The following is a 19,274-nucleotide window of genomic DNA, read 5'->3' on the forward strand; positions in this document are numbered from 1 at the left end:
TCCCACACAAAGGCTGTTACAGAACTCGTCCAGCCCCAGAAAGAGGGGATGCAAAATAGGTCATTGTCATACTGCTGGGAAGACACTCAGCATTTGCTAGGATCACCAGAGGGGTGCGGCTTGCTTTTAACAGAGGCTTTGGTTTTATGATAGACATGAAAACTGTCATTCCACAGACAAGAAGAGACGTGTGTATAAGATTAAAGGCTGAGCAGGTTTAGGACAAGTTCACACACACAGTGACAGTCTTCAGAGATATAGCTTTAATAATTAGAGACTTGAAAGCAGGTAGAACAAAACACTCATGACACTCATTCCATTGTCAAGAAATTTAATATGGCACCAGGAGATTTGCATAATTGACCTGTTTGGCTTTCTGCGACAAGCTCGGTGTCCTTTTGCAGAAGCTGAGCATTGACAGGGGACAGAGGCATAAACTGCAGCGCTTGATAAAACAGAGCCCAGTATTCTGAGGTTAGTGAAGAAAACACAAAAGACTTGACAGATGCACTCCCAGATCGCATCTCACAGTCATTCAGGGTTTAAGGCAAGGCATTTTCATGTGGAGTCTCACCTTTTCTTGTCCCAGTCATGCATCTTAGAGTTCCTTGGCTAAGTCTGCAGGTAGGAGAAGCGGTAGGCTTGATTTGCATCAATAAAAGCAGCGATCTGTGCTGGCCATGCTAACCCTGTTGGCTGTTAGGGGGTAGGGGCACTCTGTAAAGGGGAGTCACTGGGACAGTGTAGGATCAGCCTTCAGAGCCTGCTGCCTGACCCTAGAGGAGGAGCCTGCACACATACTGCTGTTTTAGTTCACGAGCAGCTGTCGAAGCCTGTTAGCCATCCTGGTTACCTGCTTGTGCCAGACAGAACTTCCTGTCCCAGGTAAGCACCTAATTTTTTAAGTCTTAGTTCCTGTCACAGGCCCACTTGGGTTCAGGGCTTCTCCACTGCCCCGTCTCTGGGAGGTACGCATCAGGTGGTAGCCAGTGGCTGTGTTCAGAGCGGGTTTGGGCAAGACAGCTCACAGTTGCGGGGGACCAGGCCTTCTCCGGGGGTGGCTGTGGTCAGTGGCAGCAGGGTCTGGTTGGGGTTGAGGTCGGTGTCAGGGACTCCTTCCTGGTGGCTACAAGGTGTCCTTGCTACAGCTTTCCTGAAAGAACAATGTGGTCTTTGAATCCTTGGCGGAACGGATGGGCCTTTCCTGCTCTGCAGCCCAGTCTGTCTCATAGCCCATCCCAGACAGAGCACTCAAGGCCTCAGCCCCCTGTTGTGGTTCCCCTCCTTGGGGTCTAAAGATCCAAATGCCACGAGTGGTTCTCCCATACGTGACGGGAAGACAGAGCAGCAGCGCATTCACTCGACTCCCAGGTTGTGCTGAGAGGGAGGAGGGCTGGAGAGAGGGAGGCTGTGTGTGCTGAAGTACAGAGGATCAGCTATAAATGCCCAGGCTTTGGTGACAACAGTTCGGGGGTCTGCTGGCAGCCACGTAACCCACACACTTTAACGCACTCATTTGAGTGCTGCAGACCCCACCCTGGTTGGTAGCACACACAGTGATGAATCCCTGCCTTTGCCTTCTGTATCAGCTATTTGGGAGCCAGGGCTGGACAACTCTGCCTCCGTGGGGAGACAGGGAGCCTCTAGGGAGCCTCTGCCTGCAACTTCCGTGCCATAGCCCAGTCCCTGCCAGGGTTTAGTTCAGTAAGCCACTCCCCCTGACCCCTCCAGCAGGTGCTGCAGGTGAGGCATCCAGCCAGGAGCTACCTGGAGGGTTCCCCACCTGTCCAGGTTTCCTGCTCTCCTCAAAGTAGTGACTGGCTGAGTGCTCTGTACAGGGGGTGGGGTGGCCGTGGGGGCCCATCTAACAGACAGCTCCCACTGGTGAGCCCCTCCCAATCTTGCCTCCCTTCTTCAGTCTCCTTTAAGGGCTGGGTCCAGATGCCCCTTGATCTGCAGCCTCAGCAACAAGCCATGGGATTCCCCTCGCAGGGTTGCAGGTAAAGGAAACTGCTCTGGGGCTAAGAGGGAGCAAGTGGGGTCCATGCTGAATGGGTCCCTTGAAAGATCCACCGGATGTGGCAGGTGCCCTGTCCCTGGCTCCAGCCCTACTTTCTTTGCCCGGCTGCGGCCACGTACCCACGCCTTCCTCCAGCTCTGCATCATCCGGTCGTGCTCCCCAGCCACAGCCCTCCAGGCGGAAAGCTCTCTGCTCCACTTCTCCTGGTGGGCTACTTCTGGAAGACAAGCAGGGTTCCCAGGCCATAGCTCTGCGGGCCTTTATGGCACCCTTGATGCCCACTGGCCACCTTTCTCAGTGGAAAGCCAATAAATCCCAAACCCAAAATGCCACCGTGCAAGCATGCTTTCCAGCATGTTTTTTTCGACTGCCATTGTAAATAGTGAAAAATCACCTCCTAAAAGGGTTCCAGTGGGCATGGGAATCACTTACCAGGTCTCATCACAGCAACCTGCACCTTCGAAGTCTTGTTCCCTGCTGAGGAGATGACAGAGCAGCGATACTCGGTGCTTTCCCTGATAGCGTCCTGCAGCCAGCTGAGCGCGTGGGCGCTGCCATCGGGCAGTGCATGGGTCTGCACAGGGACACAGGTCTCCAGAGCTCGCCCATTCTTCTCCCAGACAATGCGAATGTCTGCAGGACCTGGGGGCACAGACTGTTTCTACCTCTGAGTCCACATTTAGAACACAAAGAAGCTACCCCACGAGGGGGTAGGGGGGTTACTTCTGTTGTCCCAGCTGGACCTGAAGTGACTTGGGACAACTTCCAATTCAGTCCCTGGGACTCCCCTGGAGGTGGCTTCCCCATGGCCAGCGGGAGCCTTGGCCTTGGCCCCTGTCCTGTGGACTTTCTGCTCTTTGACCTTAATTACCATTTTTCAAAATACACCTGTGTGGCCTGTGTCCCCTAGGACCCCCTTCCTCACGGCGCTGTGCTGGTTTCCTGCAGAATGCTTCTGGGCTTTGGAACAGCATCCCACCTCACCCTGGCCTTGCTGCCACACACATGTCCTGTGACCACATGGACAGAGACATCCCAAAGGCTCTGCCATCACCAGGGCCACAGCACAGAGAGGCCCAGAGCTTGGCCAGCTGTGTGTGGAGGGGGCTGGGCCAGAGTGGGGACCACGAGGGCCTGTCTTTCCAATTGAAACACTGGAACCTGTGGCAGGCTTGGAGGGGAGCACATGTCACAGGCTGGAGGGCTCAGACCCTGGCGGGGGCGGGGCCAGGCCCTGCAGAATTACACTAGGACCGCCAAGGGCAGCACATCCAGGGTGGGCTTCCAGCCTTGAGCATGGACCCTGGGCCTGACACTGGCCACTTCTACCCCAAACCTCTGTTACTTTTCTTTGGGCTTTTGAGCTTAATTACTTATTGAAAAAAGTAGAGAGGCCAATTACTTCACACATTCTCAGTCTATTGCGCCCTGCCAGAGTGGAGCCTGGCCAGCCTCAGCTTGTCTGTGGGAGACAAGGAGGGTGGGTGAGGCAGGGACGTTCCCCTGTGGCCCAGGCTGCCTTGCCTGGGGAGGCCAGCCTCGTCCCAGGGCAAGAAGGCTACGTGGCCGACCCTGAGGGCTAACCCTAGACTCCGTATTTGTTCCAGGTGGTTGGGGTGGGGTTGTGAAAACCAGAGTGTTGGGGGTGGGGCGGGGGGGTGCCCACAAGCAAGGTCTGGTCATCAGGTCACCTCCCGGCTTTCCTTGCTTGTGAAGTCTGTTGGCCCTCCAGGGGCTGCTGGCCATGTTGGGACAGGCTCAACTCCCTGTCCCTTACTGAAGGAAAAACAAGCACATTCACTTTGATCTGCTTCACACACTGGCTTCCATTCAAATGCAGAAAGGGTTGGGGGGGGGGGGCCGTGCTCCCACTAAGCTCCAGCCCCAGAGGTGCAGACCCTGGAGCTGAGCTGGGATGGTGGGGAGGGCCAGGCCAGGCCCTGGAGGGCAGGTGAGGGGGTGCAGGTGCTCTTCTGTCTCCGAAGCTCCTGCTTACAGTGGGGCAGGGGAGGCCGGCCAGCCTACGCTGCTGCTTCCGTCTCCCACAGGTGCAGCCTGCATCAGGCCAGGCACCCCAGCAGCATGGACCGGGGTGACACCCTCCCACCTCTTGCCTAGCGACCTGGCTCCCTGATCAGCACCTGCCCTTCCTCAAGGGCCACCAAGGCCCCCAAGTGGGCCACGGGCCACCTAGACCAGCGCCGGGCATGGCCTCTGCTTGACCATGACACCTCATAAGAATCGGTCTTTAGAAGTTAGATTTGGCCTAGATGCCCATCAACCTTGGAATGACAAAATGAAGTGTGGCTTCGTGGAGAATGTTCAGCAGTGAAAAGGAAGGAGTTCAGAACACTGAGCAGGAAAAACAAATTCCAGAGCCAAGAGAGTCCAAAGTACCTGCACACACAGAAAAGCTGGCCTTGTTCTCAGGTGTGGGGGAGGGGTGCGTCCAGACACAGGTATTAAATGGTGTGGGAGGACCCACGCTTCCCTCCCTGGGCAGGACAGTGATGGCCAGAGAGCCTTTCATTTCTGTGGCACATGCTGGATTTTTGAAAAGAAGAGATAGCCAGTTTAATGAAGGTGACTTTAGTAATGCATTTTCCCTGCTTTACTGACTGGCATCTGCTCACCTTTGTCCAGTCTCTTGGTCAACAATTCCCCACTGTCCAGGATCATCAGAGAATGCTCCTCCCAAGGACTTGACCAAGCTCAGACTCTTTAGCTGGACAATCCTAGGAATGAGTCCCAAGGCAATGATGGGCCCAGTGAAGCCCTGTTTCTATCAGTGAGGAGTTGGGAAATGTCCAAGAAGGGGGCCGCAAGTCACTCATTCCAAGTGCCATCGAAGAATATTCAGCAACACAGAAAAATACTGTTACGTGAAAGAATAGATATGTGTATATATGTACACACCCGTGTATACATGTGTGAACGCAGATACAGTCTTGACCTAAAAATGGCTGGGATGCTGGTGGTAACTGCCTCTGGATAGTTAAATTTGGGATTGTTTAAATTTTTTCTTTATACTTCCCTGGAGTTTCCAACCTTACAACAAACAAGCATTGCTTTTATAATAATAATTTTTTATAAAAGTGTTATTTTTAAGGAAACATTGCATAAACTCAAGGAAATTTGGAAGGTGCTCCACAACTGTTTTGCCTGGCGGCCCATCTGGCCCTGGCCTGGTAGACAAGCCCTTGTGAACAGGTTTGGTTTTTGTGCATAATTAAGACAAAAAAAAAAAATCTTAACACTCTATAATTTGTTTTTTCCCCACTCAAAATGTTTTAGACTCTAACCACAGATAACCCCATATATCTATCTACAAATATAAGTACATATTACATATCTCTATATACATCTAGGTGCCCATCAACTAGATAGATATTCCCTTCCCCACCTGATGGGCATCCAGGCAAAATCTCATTTTAAGAAACAGATTTTTTTGAGCTGTTAAGATCAAGTAACAACACTTTTCTTTGAACAGAGAGTGAAGTGAGTTCCATAAAAGCCCAGTCTCCTCCCTCATGTGACCTGCACCAGGAACCACCCAGGGGACTGGAGTCACTGAGTCACAGGAGCCTCTGGAAGGTTCTCCTGACCAAGCCCTTGAGACTAAGCATCTGGGTGGCCTGAGCTGAATTGGATTCATCACCCAACACCCCATCATGGGACCACTGACAGCAAAACCCTCAAAGCTCCACCCTCTGGGGTGTGAGTAGAAACAGACACCTGTGCTTACCACCGCTAACATGAGGCGTCAGTAAATGCTATTTCAGTATGTGCTTGATCATCATAAGACATTAAAGATGTTAAAGACGTACTTACGTTCAGTGTATTCCTTTTTAAACTATCCAACTCTTTCTGAATGCATGAGAGAGAGGGAAAGTGAGAGTTACCATCAGTGTGCAGGGCCACCCCATCAGCACCGCACCCTCAGCAGGACGGGGCAGCAGCTGCAAACCCAAGTCTGTCCCATGGAGGCCTGCTGGGGAGCTCCTGGAATCCTGGGCCCCCAATGGGGAGCTGTCTTCCATCTCCCAGCAGGGCCCCCTGAAAACACCACTGGTTTCTTGTTTGGGCCAGTGCTCCAAGCCCCCTAACCATCCAACCCTGTTACCTCAAGAGAGCAGCCAGGCTGGCCTCTGTGGGGTGGGGACAAGAGGCTAGTCTGATGCTGTGAGGCTGCCACCAACCTGGATGTACCTTGGCTCTTCCCAGTGGCTAGCCAGGTGACGCTGGTCGCACTCTCAAAGAAGGGAAGTTGTCGTGGCTTAGAAGGATCTAGGGTAGAGGTCCTGAGGACGGATGCTTCCCCCCGGCCCTGCCTGTCACTGCAACCCAGTACTTTTAGAGAATTAGCTTAAGTTGGAGGCAAATAAACTTTAACTGCTGTGGCAGATGCCGTAGGTAACAATCTTCCTCCTGCAGCTGGGACTGTCGTGAGATGACTGATCACCTTGGTATAAGCAAGGGCCAGGTGTATCCACCAGGGCTGGGTTTATTACAGCTACTCAGGAGTCGGGGGAGGCTGCCGGCGACCTGGACTCCAGCACTCACCTCAGCCTGTCGCTGGGGCACCTCCCACCTGCTCACCCCCACCCCAAGCCTCTAACAGGGCCAGCTGGTGCCAGGACCACCATGGCTTCAGAGCTTTGTGGATGTGATCACAAAATGTGGAGCTCATTCTACTCTGTGACAAACCAGGTGCCCCCTGAGCAGTGGCCTTGCCCTGAGGAAGGCCTGGAGGGGTGGTGAGGCATCCACCCAGTGACTGAGTTGCTCAGGCCCATCCTGACAAGTGCCCCCACTGCCATCCCCTGCAGCACTCCTCTGTGTCCTCCCGCCATCCCCATGCTTGTGGCCCACTCTGACCTCAGGACTGGCTGCCTCAGGGCCAGCCCATCTCCCAAACTCACATCCAGGTGGCCTTCCTGCAGCTAATGGGGCAGCCGGGCACATCCCCAGAGGGGCCATTCTCTCCACACGGTGCTGGCCGCTGGCCATCATGTCTTTCATGATGGGACTCCTGGCTTGTCCCTGCCCGTTCCTGCTGCCCGGGCCTCACCCTGACTGCCGCTCCCAGCCTCTTTTCCTGAGGATCCCACTGCTTCCCTGGCCCATCTCTGTGCTCTCTCCTTGAGGCAGGGTCTTTTCTAATCCTGGCCCTGGCCCCTCCTTCCTCCCAGACTCTGGGGACCCTTCTGAGGACAAAGACAGTGCAGCTGGGGTATGCCCCGAGGCCCTGTTGGTCATCCTTTCTGTCCTCTGTCGAAGTCAGAGAGTAGCCAGGGGTCCCAAGAGGAGGGAGGAGAGAGTGAGACCCCTGCCACACAGGTAGCAATTCTGACAGCTCCCTTCTCTGAGTCCTCATCTCCCTGACAGTCACCAGGCTCACGCAGCCTAACGTTTCACTCAGGTATGCTCTGATCACTCAGGGCACTGGACCAGCCCCAGTGCTTCTGGAAAGCACCAGTTTATGCCTGCCACTTACTGGCCAAGTCACCTTATCAATGTGGGCAGGAATTCTGAACTTCTCTGCAAAAGCATCTGAGCAAGTACCACTGAGGCACCTGCAGGCATTGCCTGGCTCCATGGGGGCCTGTGTGAAGGCACTACTGAGGCACTGAGGGCATTTCCAGACCCCAGGTAACCAGACAGCTGTGCTGTAAAGGCATGTGGAATTATCACAGATAACAGAAGACGTGGACAGCTTCTGGTGAAGCTGCCTCATCTAACATGCTAAGGACCTCAGATCACAGGGAGTTGATAGCACTGCCTTGTCCTGTCCAGCAAGGGTGGCCCAACACACAAGGTCAACTAATTCCCAAGACGGCCATGGCCTTTCAGGAGAGTCTGAAACAAAGTGAAATGTCACAGAGCAGCTGGAACACACACTTGTGTGCCAACAGGCCACTGTGGCCGCTAGGAACGGGGGCCCTCTCCGGATACCTGGGCCTCTCAGAGAGGCCCAAGGGCACCTGCTGCTGCTGCCCTCTGATCCCAGTGCTTCCAAGGGCTCTGATTTCTAACACTGTAGTTAAAACATAAAAGGCCATCCCAAATCCAAATATCCAAATGCTGCCCAAAGTATGGGGGAACCATTATTAGCTTTGAAAATGACACGGGTCTAAACTTGACATGGAAGATAGTCCTGGCAGCAGTGAAGGCAGGGCCCTGACAGGGTAAAGACTACACTTTGGTTAAAAAATTATATTGATCTATTTCTGTGTGTGCACACTAATGTACAAGTGCATGATTTGTATCTGCATGTATTCACAACCCATCCACCATTCATCTCTATCGATCCTTGTTTGTATGCCAGATGCGCTATGTGCTGGCACACGGGTGGTGGGGTTATTTTTTCACCCATCTGTATTCCCAGTGATCCATGAGGAACTTGGGTTCATCAGTTCAGAGGCGCAGAGCTTGGCCACATGCTAACTTTATTCCCCCAGCTCCGGAACGCTTTCCTCTGCTTGTCAATACACATGCTCCTCCACTTTCCACGGGGTTGCATCCCAGTAAACCCACTGTGAGTTGAAATGATCCTAAGTCAACTGTGTGTGTGTGTGTGTGTGTGTGTGTGTGTATGGTTGTGTATGTGTGGACATGATGGTGTGTGTGGTGTGGTGTGGGTAACATGCATGTGTCCGGTGTGTATGTGCTTTGGTGTGTGCAGTATGTGTGGTGGTGTGTGCATGTCAACAGTGGTAGGATTGGTGTTTGTGTGATGTGTGTGATATGCTGTGCTGTGTGTGGTGCATGTGTGAGTGGCTGTGTTTGGTATGGTGTGTATGGGGGTGGCTGTGTTTTAGGTGTAGTGTAGTGTGTGTGTGGTGTGTGTTGGTAGGTGTGCACATGTGCAATGAGTGTGCATGGTCTGTGTGTATGGTGTTTGATGTGTGTGTGGTATGATTTGGTGTATGTGATGTTTTGTGCTGTGCATTTATTGTGTGCATGCACATGGTACGTGTTTGTTGTGTGGTGGACATGATTGTGTTTGTGGTGTGGCGTGCGTGTCTGTTATGTGGTGTGTGTGTTATGGTACATGTATCATGTGTGGTGCATATTGTGATGTATCTGTATGTATGTGGTGTATCTGTGTATGTGTGGTGTGTGGTGTGTGTGGCGTGTATGGTTGGTGTGTGGTGTGTGTGGTATGTAGGTGTGTGGTGTGTGGTTGTGTGTGGTGTGTATGGAGGGGGTACAGTATAGTGTGTGTGATGCTGGTGTGTAGTGTGTGGTTGTGTATGGTGTGTATGGAGGGGGTACGGTGTAGTGTGTGTGATGCTGGTGTATGGTGTGTGGTTGTGTATGTGTGGTGTGTATGGAGGGAGTATGGTGTGTGTGTGATGCTGGTGTGTGGTGTGTGGTTTGTGTGTGTGTGGTGTGTATGGGGGGGTATGGTGTAGTATGTGTGATGCTGGTGTGTGGTGTGTGTGTGATATATGTGGCATGTGGTGTGAGGGGGTGTGGTGCTGGTGTGTGGTATGCAGGGTGTGATATGTCTGCTGTGTGGTCTGTGTAGTGTGTGTGGTATGTGTGTCTGGGATGTGTGTGCTGGGAGTACGGTGTGTGGCATGTGTGCAGTATGTGTCATGCTCATGTGTGGTGTGTGTGTCTGGTGTGTGGTATGTGGCTGGCATAGTCTGTGGCTAGTGTGTGTGTGGGGTGTGGTGTGTCTGTGGGGTGTGGTTGTGGGGAGTTTGATGTGTGTGTGGGGTGGGGTGTGTATGAGGGGTGGTATCTGGGGTGGGGTGTGGCATGTGTGGGGCTGTGGTGTGGTGTCTGGGGTGTGGTGTGTCAGATGTTTGTGTGGGGTGTGGCATGTGGGGTGTGTGGTGTGTCTGGGGTGTGGTGTGTATCGGGTGGTGTGTGGTGTGTGGGGTATGGTGTGTATCTGGGGTAGGGTGTGTATCTGGGGTAGGGTGTGTATCTGGGGTGGGGTGTGGTATGTGTTGGGGGTATGTGTATGTCTGGGGTGGGGTGTGTGGGGTGTGTCTGGGGTGTGTGGGGTGTGTCTGGGGTGAGTGTGGGGTGTGGTGTGTGTCGGGGGTTTGGCGTGTGTCGGGTGTCTGTGTGGTGTGTGTGGGGTGTGGTGTGTGTCTAGGGTGTGGTGTGTGGGGTGTGGTGTGTGTGGGGTGTGGTGTGTGTCTAGGGTGTGGTGTGTGGGGTGGGTGTGTGTGTGTGGGGTGTGGTGTGTGGGGTGGGTGTGTGTGTGTGGGGTGTGGTGTGTGGGGTGGGTGTGTGTGTGTGGGGTGTGGTGTGTGTCTGGGGTGTGGTGTGTGGGGTGTGTGTGTGTGTGTGGGGTGTGGTGTGTGGGGTGTGGTGTGTGTCTGGGGTGCGGTGTGTGGGGTGTGGTGTGTGTGGGGTGGGTGTGTGTGTCTGGGGTGTGGTGTGTGGGGTGGGTGTGTGTGTCTGGGGTGTGGTGTGTGGGGTGTGGTGTGTGTGGGGTGTGGTGTGTGTCTAGGGTGTGGTGTGGGGTGGGTGTGTGTGTGTGGGGTGTGGTGTGTGTCAGGGGTGTGGTGTGTGTCGGGGGGTGTGTCTGGGGTGTGGTGTGTGGGGTAGGTGTGTGTGTCTGGGGTGGTGTGTGTGTCTGGGGTGTGTGTTGGGGGTGTGATGTGTGTGTCCCTGCCCGTCCTTCACAGCTGGTAACCAGGGTGACTGACGACAGTAAACGTGCATTGCTAGTTGCATGACAAAGCTTAGACGGTGGTCCATCCCAGGGCCAGTACAGTGCAGGATGGCTGTGCAGCAGCTGTGAATGCTCTCAAGGCTGCTGTCCCTCCCGTGCGACCACGGTGCACACTGAGGCAGTCGGCTGCTCCCAGCTGCTCCAGGCCCTGCCGGTGCACTCAGTCCCCCAGGACTCAGGATCATAGGGCGAGCGGCTCCCAGGGCATGGGCCCCAAGGAAGTGCAGTCCTGACCTGCGACCCCTCTTGTCACTGAGCCCAGGGTACCACGCTTGGGGTGACACCCTGTGCTGTCTCAGCTGGGCACTGCAAAGGCATGACACCCCAGGCGTGTTATAACCTCCCTTCTCAGGACCGTCCCATCCTGTCCCAGGGACAAGGCTGGCCTGTGCCAGGGCCATCAGTGGATCTTTCCGTATCATCTTCCACTGATAATTCCACTTCCCAGAGGCGAGAACTGTGTGGTGAAGGGACGAAATGTGTCCAGGTGGAGAGGGGCACTGGCCGCCAATCTCCCACCCCAGCTCCTGACACGGGCTCACAGGTGTGGCCCTGTCCCTCCCTTGGATGGGCAGCGAGGCCCCTGGGTGCAGGACAGGGTGGGCCTCCACCCCACCACCAGGCCTCAAGCTCTCCCATCCCCAGGACATGCCTCTCCGCCCTACTCTGCCCACATGGCCACATCACCTCCACCGCACCCCACGTTGGGCCCTTGTGCCCTGGCAGCCTCTGCACACACCACGGGCTGTTTTCCTCTGTGCAGACCCACCCTGATCCCCCATGAGGAAGCGCTTTGGCCTCAGAGGGCCCTCACCTCTCCTGGATGGCCGAGTCCCTGGGGTCACTTTCTGAGCACTGGCCAAGAGTGTGTTGGGGCAGGTGGGGACATCTCCTGGGTGACACATGAGTCTCCACCAGCTCTGAGGCAGACTCAGTCCCCAAGTGCGACCCTGACCAACTGACCTTCCATCGGTCAGCCGTCTCTGGGGGGTGAGACGCTCCCCAACACACAGGGTCACCCAGCAGAGCTACAGGCACCAGGACGCAGCATGGTGAACTGAAGATGCCACCAATGTCCTCTAAGCTTCATATTCCAAAGACACTTTGCTGGCCCTTTAATCAGACAGCCCCCAAACCACTGTGACAGCTACCACGAAAACAGCCATTACAGGAAAGAAAAACCCAGCCAAGTTCCAAAGCAGCCCTGCCCTGGGTGGCTGGGAGAGGACACAGGAGGAAGCGGTAGGCCTGTGCCCTGAGTGTACTGTACTGCAACCTCCAGGCCCTGGGCCTCACCTGGAATGGCTCATTCCTGGCCCACAAGGCAGAAAACGGCACTCACTCTCCTCAGGAAAGGATCTCTGGACTTGCAAGCCACACTGTGACCTCTGCCGCAGGAAGCATCCACAGGCCCCAACAGAACCCCGCAGCCTACTCGGGAAATTCACAACCACAGCCCCTCTGAGTTCACGGCATGCCCAGGACGCCCTGGCTTTGGCCCACCCTTGAAAAGGCCGAAGCCACTCTCTCCTAAGCTGGTCCTCCCTGGGGAGGTCTCACAGCCCTCGCAGGCTGTGGCCTCAGTGGAACAAGGGAATGGGAATGTCCCAGATGGGGTCAAATGCCTCTGGAGAGAAAGTAAAGACCATGTGAAAAGGGGGTGGGGTCCATCCTGAGCACTGGGAAAGTACCGCGCTCCTCTCTCAGCTCCCCTACCCTCCACACACTGCTCCTGGCCACGCTGCTGCAAGCCCACGGCTACATTCCCATATCCATCTGTGGCCGCCAGCTTTGTTAGGTCCGGCCATGGGAGGCATTGACAGGAGAAGGAAGGTGGAAGGAGAAACGTTTTTGTGGCTTCTCGTAGGGCCTCCAGCAGTGGTGAAGGCAGTGTGACGGGCAGGGCGAGGCTGCAGATCGCACGGCCACAGCCTCGGTGGCACAGCAAGCGAGACTGAGTAAGTGTTTGACACTTCACTCCTCCTGCCCATGGCTGGTAATGGAAACCTCACCTTCCCACTTTGTTCTCAGCCCTTCTATCACCTTTGTAACCAATTCCCTGTGGTTGAAATACCTGGGTGGTTTCTGTTGCTGTAACAGTGATGTTCCTTCTCCCTGGGCCCCCATCTTTCATTCCCTGCTGACCCCAGGGGCTTGTGTGTCTGCCCGCCTAGCTGCAGGGGGCACACCTGGAGCCTCACATTTAAAATTGTAACAGCAGCCGGGCGTGGTGGCTCACGCCTGTAATCCCAGCACTTTGGGAGGCCGAGGCCGGTGGATCCCCTGAGGTCAGGAGTTAGAGACCAGCCTGGCCAAGATGGTGAAACTCTGTCTCTACTAAAAATACAAAAATTAGCCAGGCATGGTGAGGTGTGCCTGTAGTCCCAGCTACTAGGGGGGCTGAGGCAGGAGGATCGCTTGATCCTGGGAGGTGGAAGTTGCAGTGAGCCAAGATCATGCCACTGCATTCCAGCCTGGGCAGCAGAGCAAGACTCCGCCTCAATGATAAATAAATAAACAAACAAACAAACAACATCTCCTGACCATACGGCCTGCCTGCATCTGCTGGCAAAGGAGCCCTGGGTCCACGGCCAGTTCATAGAGACCCATTGCTCGCTTCCCAGCCTCCCCACCAAGGAGGAGCTTCCTGGGTCTGCCTGAAGGACTCCCGTGCTGCCACAGGACACAGGCAGTCCTCCGGGATGCCTGCACCAAGGCAAACCACCTGGCCGAGGAGCACCATTCAGCTGTGAGAGTGGCCACAGGTGGCTGGGCACAGGCTTGGTCCGTGGCACCCAGTGGAGGGGAGGAACCACACCAGCCAGCCCTGCAAAGCTCCGTCTCCACAGCGCTCCACGCTCACTGGCAGCTTCTCCTGTCCAGTGCTGGCTGCCAAGAGACATTCCGGGCTCAGCAGAGATGGGCCACCTGGGGCTCTCAGAGCTTGTGTAACAGGAGAGGGCAGCACCTTAAAACTCTCAGGAGCTACTGACAGTGTGTTTAACATGTTTTAAAAGAGAGCGATTGGGTTTGCTTTTCCTCTTCATTAACTTCATTCCTCCCCGTGGGCAGGCTCTAGCACGCCACTTCCTTTCTTTCTGTATCTACTGATCAGTCAGATGACAACACAGGGGCCACCAGGGTGACCGTGCACTGCCTGAAGCACAGGATACATCTCTGAAGTGTGGTTCTGGACATTCTATTATCTTTCAAGAGCAGACATCCCATCCGAATATTTTCCAATCCAGGGCAAATGGCTCCAGTGACCCAGAGGAGTACACTAGACTCTCAGTCTTTTCTGTTTTTATTTTATGATGATGATTATTTTTGAGACAGGGTCTTGCTCTGTGGCCCAGGCTAGAGTGCAGTGGCACCATCATACCTCCCTGTAACCTCAAACTCCCGGGCTCAAACAATCCTCAAGGCACGTGCCACCAAGCCTGGTTGGTTTTTTTCACATTTTTTGGTAGAGATCAGGTCTCGCTATATTGCTCAAGTTGGTGTGAAACTCCTGGCTTCAAGCGATCCTCCTGCCCTGGCTTCCCAGAGCAGGGGGATTATGCCCACCCATCTTTTCTGCTTTTAAAAACCATGAAGCAAGTCATTAAAGCAACTCCCATTCTGGAAGCTCTTAATTTTTAAAAATTTCCAAATACCACATATATCAACCTCCAAATTGTTAGCAGAAACAGAAGCACTCTGGCTCTGGAGGCTGAGGCAGGAGGACGGCTTAAGCCTAGGAGGCAGGGGCTGCAGTGAGCTATGACTGTGTCACTGCACACCAGCCTGGGTGACAGAGGGAGACCCTGTCTCTTAAAAATATATATATATATATATTTTTTTTTTTTAAGGGATAAGCAATCCTATATACCATGGGTTGGGAAACTGGGGCCTTTGGGGCAAATCTGGCCCACCGTGGATTTTTTTTTTTTTTTTTTGAGACAGAGTCTAGCTCTGTGCCCCAGGCTGGAGTGCAGTGGCCGGATCTCAGCTCACTGCAAGCTCTGCCTCCCGGGTTCACGCCATTCTCCTGCCTCAGCCTCCTGAGTAGCTGGGACTATAGGCGCCCGCCACCTCGCCCGGCTAGTTTTTTGTATTTTTTAGTAGAGACGGGGTTTCACTGTGTTCGCCAGGATGGTCTCGATCTCCTGACCTCGTGATCCACCCATTTCGGCCTCCCAAAGTGCTGGGATTACAGGCTTGAGCCACCGTGCCTGGCCCCACCGTGGATTTTTATAAATAAAGTTTTATTGGCACACAGCCCTGTCCACTCATTGTGTATTGACTGGCTGCTTTTACAATACAACAGCAGAGCAGAGTGGCTGTGACAGAGCCTGCGGCCCACAAAGCCTAAATATCTAGCCCTTTACGGAAAACACTGGTTGGCCCCTGTATACTAGAAGTGGTTTCACACTGACTGTCTACACTTTCCCTCGGGATGGACCCACAATGAAAGCGTGAAATGGCTCAACCCAAGGGACGCAGCCAGGACAGATAAAGAAGGCAAAGGAACACACGTGGAGGGATGTGGAGGATGCCCCCGCCTGCCCCCCACCTGTGGGAGGAGACAGATGGACAGGGCACAGGGGACAGAGAGGGCCCAACTCACCTGTCGCCTGGCAGAAGAGGTGGAAGGTCCCCAGGGCTTGCACGTGCTGTGCCTGGTCACTCAGGAAGGGCGGCAGCAAGGAGACCTTCGAGCTGCTGTCGGGCCCCGCACCCGAGGCTGGCCAGGGGGTCCAGGGGGAGGAAGGCCTCCTGTCCCCCGCATGGCCCAGACAGGACAGGGAGGAGGAGCCAGGAGGAGGGAGGGGCTTAGGAGACGAGGCTGTGAGACAGAGAGGACAGAAAAGAGAGGGCACTGAGGAAGAAGTCGCCAAGAGCACGTCACAGGCCAGAGAGGGCAAAACACAGCAGGAAACGGACAGAAAAGAGTGAGCCCAGCTGAGCCGCCTGGGCCATGCAGGGGCGGGAGGCTGCACGGCCTCCGCTAAGGAATGTCTTCCCCAAATCAAGGATAGAAGCTTCTCATTTATTTGGGTACTTTCCAAATGTATACAATTCAAAGTAGAAAAATAAAAACAAGGTAAATCTTAGAAAACACAAATGTTTACACCAAAATGGTCAAATCCTATCATGCTGGAAGACGAGACTGTCCACACACGCACACAAACATCCAGAGTTTATTGCTCTTCGCCATGGAAGAAGAAGTCTCTTCCCGATGGGTATTTACAAAGCGGGGAGATGGAGTGTGAAATTCACCAGTGTTGAAGTCGTACCACCCATTCACATCTTCAAGACAGTGGCAGGAACAGCGCCGTGCGCTTGAGGGTGCTGTGGTCGCAGCTCGCGGCCCCGGCCACGGAGGCCCAGTTCTGTTCCAGTGGCGGGCAGCTCAGTGAGGCTGGATGGAAAGTCCGGGCAGGCAGTGGGTATGAAATTGAAGCAAGAAGAGAAAGGAGATGTTCAAGAACCAAAGGCGCCCTTGTGAAGGTTCCATCTGTCTCACAGGAGGTTCTGACCGACAGCTGCGGGCTCCAGATTGTACCGCGCTCCCATCTCAGCTCGGGGCCAGCCTGGCTCCACTCAGCTCACCCAGCCACCTTCCCTTGCTCAAAACCCACCTCACGGACGTGGGAAGGTCCTCCTCTTCAAGAGAGTAAAAGTTAAAAAAAAGAAAAAGTAAAACAAAGTACAGAAAGAAAATCTCTCCAAAAACGACGCTTCCCTCAAGGAATAAAGTTAAAAAAAGAAAAAAGAAAAAGGTGAGTGGGTTCCGGGGAGTGTGCATGTCTACATTTCTAAAAGCAGAAAGAATCCATTTAGCAAAAGGAAGTTTATCCCTGAGAATCTTAAGCAATGTAAGCCATATTTTATGCCAAATATATAACAAAATCTGGAAGATATACATCTTCTTCTAAATATTAAAACATCTGCTTCTGTAATTAAAAAAAAAAATGACCCAAGACATCAACACAATCAAAGCAAAATCCTAAAAAAATAATTAAGTGGAAGAAAAGGTTCGTGCCAATCTGGACAACAGGCGATAAGTTACCAATCTGATAAACTAAAACGTCATTTCCAATCTGGAATTAAATTATCTTTTAGTGGCTGCTACAGGGAGGGGAAGCTGAAGGGATGCTCTTCTCAGCCAACAGAGGTCCAGCCATGTTTCCCCCACTACAGAAAGGGCTCAGGAACTCTGTGCCGCCCCCGGGCCTTCTTCAAGTACTCCGACTGACTGCAGAACACGAGACCGGGATGCAATGCTTGTCATTTTTCCAAAAGGACAAAGAGAAACCAAGTCACAGGCTCAACCCAAGAGAAAATAGACAAGAGGACTGAGGTTGTCTGCACGATGCGGGCTAACCTACGCAGCACTGCACGAGACTCGGATACTGAACAGGAGAAACACAAAACACTCCAGGCCTGGACACGTCGCAGCTGGGGCGCCGGCGGGGACGCACAGCCGGCCTCAGTCTCCATCTGCATCTGAGTCCGCGAACTTCAGCTCACACTTGACGTCGAAGGGCTTGTCCCTGGCGGAAAGGTCGTCGATCCTCTGTGAGTCCTCCCTGTCCGTGGGGACTTTGCTGGTGATGGTGTCTTGCTCAGTCTCATAGCCAGTGTCCAGGGCTGGCTTGGGGTGCTCCCCATTCTGCTGGGAGAAGCTTCCTGGCTCCACTAACGTCTCCTTCAGGCTCTGCTCACGGTCACAAAAATCTGACTTGGGCTTCTTCTTCCCGATCAGCAGGGCCGAGCGGAATTTCAAGCACTGTCTGGGCAGGTATCCCTTATAGCAGTTGTAGAAAAAGAGGCAGAGGAAGAGAACAAAGAAGAAGAGGAAGAGGGACATGAGGAGGCGGTTATCGCTGGACTTAAGATACATGGTTTTCTCCGAGTGGAGCTGGGGGACCGTGTTGATGACAATCTTTGGTTCACAGGATGTGCTGGTGGGCACAGGCTTGGGAGGAAGGGTGATGGCCCCGGAGGAGGTGGCCTGCACGGCTGGGGTCGGGGGAGAAGACCCTTGGGTGGATGCCACCAACACTTTGGTGGCAATCCTACTACCTTCTGTCTGAACAACTGACAAGGTGGGGGCCACCACGGGCTTTGGAACCACCTTCACTTCCAGGACGTGCTTGGCGACTACTTGGAAGACCGTCTTGTTCTTAACCCTCTCCTCTGACAGGCACTGGTACACCCCACTGTCTCCTTCTGATAAGTTGAAGATGAGCAAGTTTTTTCTGCCCATAAGACCGTACTTGGGGCTCTCAGCCTTCAACACGCCATTCTGGAACTTCCAAAACACCCGGGCCAGGTTGGACTTTTGGGAGCATTTCAGTTCCGCTGTGCCACCGTGCTTGAAAAAATGCTGCCGGTAACTTCCTTTACTTTTATCTGGAACATCAAAATAAACGTGCACAGCGTCAACAATCCCCATTTGCTATTTAACAATTTCTTTAAAATACCCACAAGATGATGCAAGAGTTTCACCCACTGGAGCAACATGGAATCTTCCAGAACAACTAAGGAGATAAAGACATGCGTGACCAAAAAGCAAAGATGAGCCCTGGATGACAGCCGATAGGGACAAAGAAATCAGAGGCAGCTCTGAGCAGCAGAAATCGCATTTCTCACCCGTGTCCCAGAAGAAAACGCGCCAGGCCGGGGAGGCTGAGCAGAGGCCAGTTGTGCGCCTAGTGTCACTCTCTGAATCAGACACGAGATGCTTCTGCTAGTGGCTACAAGGAAGGCTGACCTTTCGGTGTATCTCAGCACTCTCCTCCTGCCTAAACTTTTTTTTTTTTTTTTTTTTTCTTGAAACAGGGTCTGGTTCTGTTGCCCAGGCTGGAGTGCAGTGGTGCAATCACAGCTCACTGCAGCCTCAACCTCCCCAGTTCAAGGGATCTTCCCACCTCAGTCTCCAGAGTAGCTGGGACTACAGGTGTCTACCTCCAGGTCTGGCTAATTTTTGTATTTTTTGTAGAGACAGGGTCTCACCACATTGCCCAGGGTGGTCCTGAACTCATGAGCTCAAGTGATCCTCCTGCTTCAGACTCCCAAAATGCTGGATTCCAGGCGTGAGCCACTGTGCCCGGCCAGCTTTTCTTTTCTTTTTAGAGTCTGGGTCTCACTTAGTCACCCAGGCTGGAGTGCAGTGGCATGATAAGCTCACCGCAGCCTTGAACCCCTGGGCTCAAGCAATCCTCCTGCCTCAGCCTCCCTAGTAGCTGGGACTACAGGCGTGTACCGCCATGCCCAGCTGTCTAAACTTTTCTTAGTCTGATGACAGCTGTCTTGTCAGGGACAGGAGGACACAGAACCGAGGGTCAAGTCTGCCTTTAGCACCCTGGAAGGTGGCTGCTGGGGAAGGGGCGTCCTGGCCTGATGCCACCCCTCCCTCTGGGCGAGGCGCTATTTCAGACATCCACAGGCGGGTGAATCTCAGGTGGGAGCCCCAGGGGAAACACCACCCCAGCCCTTCCACTGCCTGAGGATTAATCACTCACAGGCTCCTTTCTCCCCATTTGTAACAGACTTAGGTTTTGT

The 19,274-nt window shown here is 53.8% G+C and overlaps 1 protein-coding gene across 36 annotated transcripts in view; it reads right to left on the reverse strand.

Moving 5' to 3' along the window:
- Window positions 1-319: 319 nt before the first annotated feature.
- The window catches only part of SEMA4D (semaphorin 4D), a 135,318-nt gene continuing 116,363 nt past the window's right edge, over window positions 320-19,274 (reverse strand). For 11 of the 36 annotated variants that reach the window (XR_012424852.1, XR_012424849.1, XR_012424844.1 and 8 more), the window contains 4 exons: window positions 15,331-18,122; window positions 2,453-2,662; window positions 2,140-2,237; window positions 320-1,153 (listed from right to left, as the gene is read on the reverse strand). Coding sequence is in view for 22 of the 36 variants with exons in the window: in XM_074017792.1 (XP_073873893.1) it covers window positions 1,127-1,153; window positions 2,140-2,237; window positions 2,453-2,662; window positions 4,418-4,564; window positions 15,331-15,549 (701 nt within the window). In the remaining 14 variants the exon portion in view is untranslated. Of the gene's footprint in view, window positions 1,154-2,139; window positions 2,238-2,452; window positions 2,663-4,417; window positions 4,565-5,851; window positions 5,888-15,330; window positions 18,123-19,274 lie in introns of all 36 variants that reach the window. The other 25 variants (XM_074017800.1, XM_074017797.1, XM_045374310.3 and 22 more) reach the window with 8 other exon arrangements.

The sequence above is a fragment of the Macaca fascicularis genome, chromosome 15, assembly GCF_037993035.2.
Source record: "Macaca fascicularis isolate 582-1 chromosome 15, T2T-MFA8v1.1".
NCBI classification, from domain to species: domain Eukaryota; kingdom Metazoa; phylum Chordata; class Mammalia; order Primates; family Cercopithecidae; genus Macaca; species Macaca fascicularis.